Here is an 803-nt window from a genome sequence, read left to right on the forward strand (position 1 = left end):
CAAGCCTCCGCGGGACTCACGAGACTTGTTGATCATTTTTATCAGCAGAAGAGGCATCAGGCGAGGGCCGGAGCTCTCATCGCGGCTGCCGACCGGCACCGTCACAGCGGACTCCTGGAGGCATCACCCCGTGCCTGCCGCCTCCACCCGGCCACGGGGTCCCCGGGGGATTTATTTCCAGTTCATGTTTCTCCGCCCCGCAGCCTATTTCTAGAAGTTAAACCCCATAATTCTGAAGGAAAAAGACAAATGGAAGAGGAAAGCGAGTCCCCCGGTGGGTTTTCAACCGCCAAACCCCCATGGCGAGGACTTGGGGGGTGGTTTGAAGCCCAACCCCAGCTCCAGCATCCAACCACGAAGCCAGAGGTGCCACCACCAAGGCAGAAAGGACGAGCGGTCCAAGCTGAAGATGATCGTCACGTACTCGGGGACCCTCCAGCACCTTCACTTCAACCATCCCGACCCCCGGCTCAACGCACGCCCCAGCGGGGCCGCTTTTTGCTTTCTCTCGCTCCTGGAATAAGGCAGCAAAGAGCCACGGTCGGGGCCATCCCGGGGACAGCGGGGTGACAGCTTGACCCCATCCCACCACGGCCACGAGGAACTGCTGGACTTACTGGGCGGGGAGGAGTTTGGGGGTACACAGGAGGTTTTGCCCACCCCTCCCCGAGGATGAGTCCTACCGCTAAGCCCGGCTCGGGGCTGGGCTTTGTCACCCCGCTGCTCCTCGCGGCCGCGTCAAGGAGGGGAGGACGGGGCGGTGTCAGCGCCCGGTCAAGAGGAAAGGTGGATGCCGAGGCTGG

At 62.5% G+C, this 803-nt stretch overlaps 1 protein-coding gene across 1 annotated transcript in view; it reads right to left on the reverse strand.

The window, feature by feature from the left end:
• ST3GAL4 (ST3 beta-galactoside alpha-2,3-sialyltransferase 4) overlaps window positions 1–457 on the reverse strand; it is a 4,359-nt gene extending 3,902 nt beyond the window's left edge. Inside the window, exons 1-2 of the mRNA XM_010138165.1 lie at window positions 425–457; window positions 17–114 (exon numbers count right to left, since the gene is read on the reverse strand). Of these exons, the coding sequence (XP_010136467.1) occupies window positions 17–114; window positions 425–457 (131 nt within the window). The remainder of the gene's footprint in view (window positions 1–16; window positions 115–424) is intronic.
• Window positions 458–803: the final 346 nt, after the last annotated feature.

Source organism: Buceros rhinoceros, unplaced genomic scaffold (assembly GCF_000710305.1).
Source record: "Buceros rhinoceros silvestris isolate BGI_N320 unplaced genomic scaffold, ASM71030v1 scaffold26786, whole genome shotgun sequence".
NCBI lineage: Eukaryota > Metazoa > Chordata > Aves > Bucerotiformes > Bucerotidae > Buceros > Buceros rhinoceros.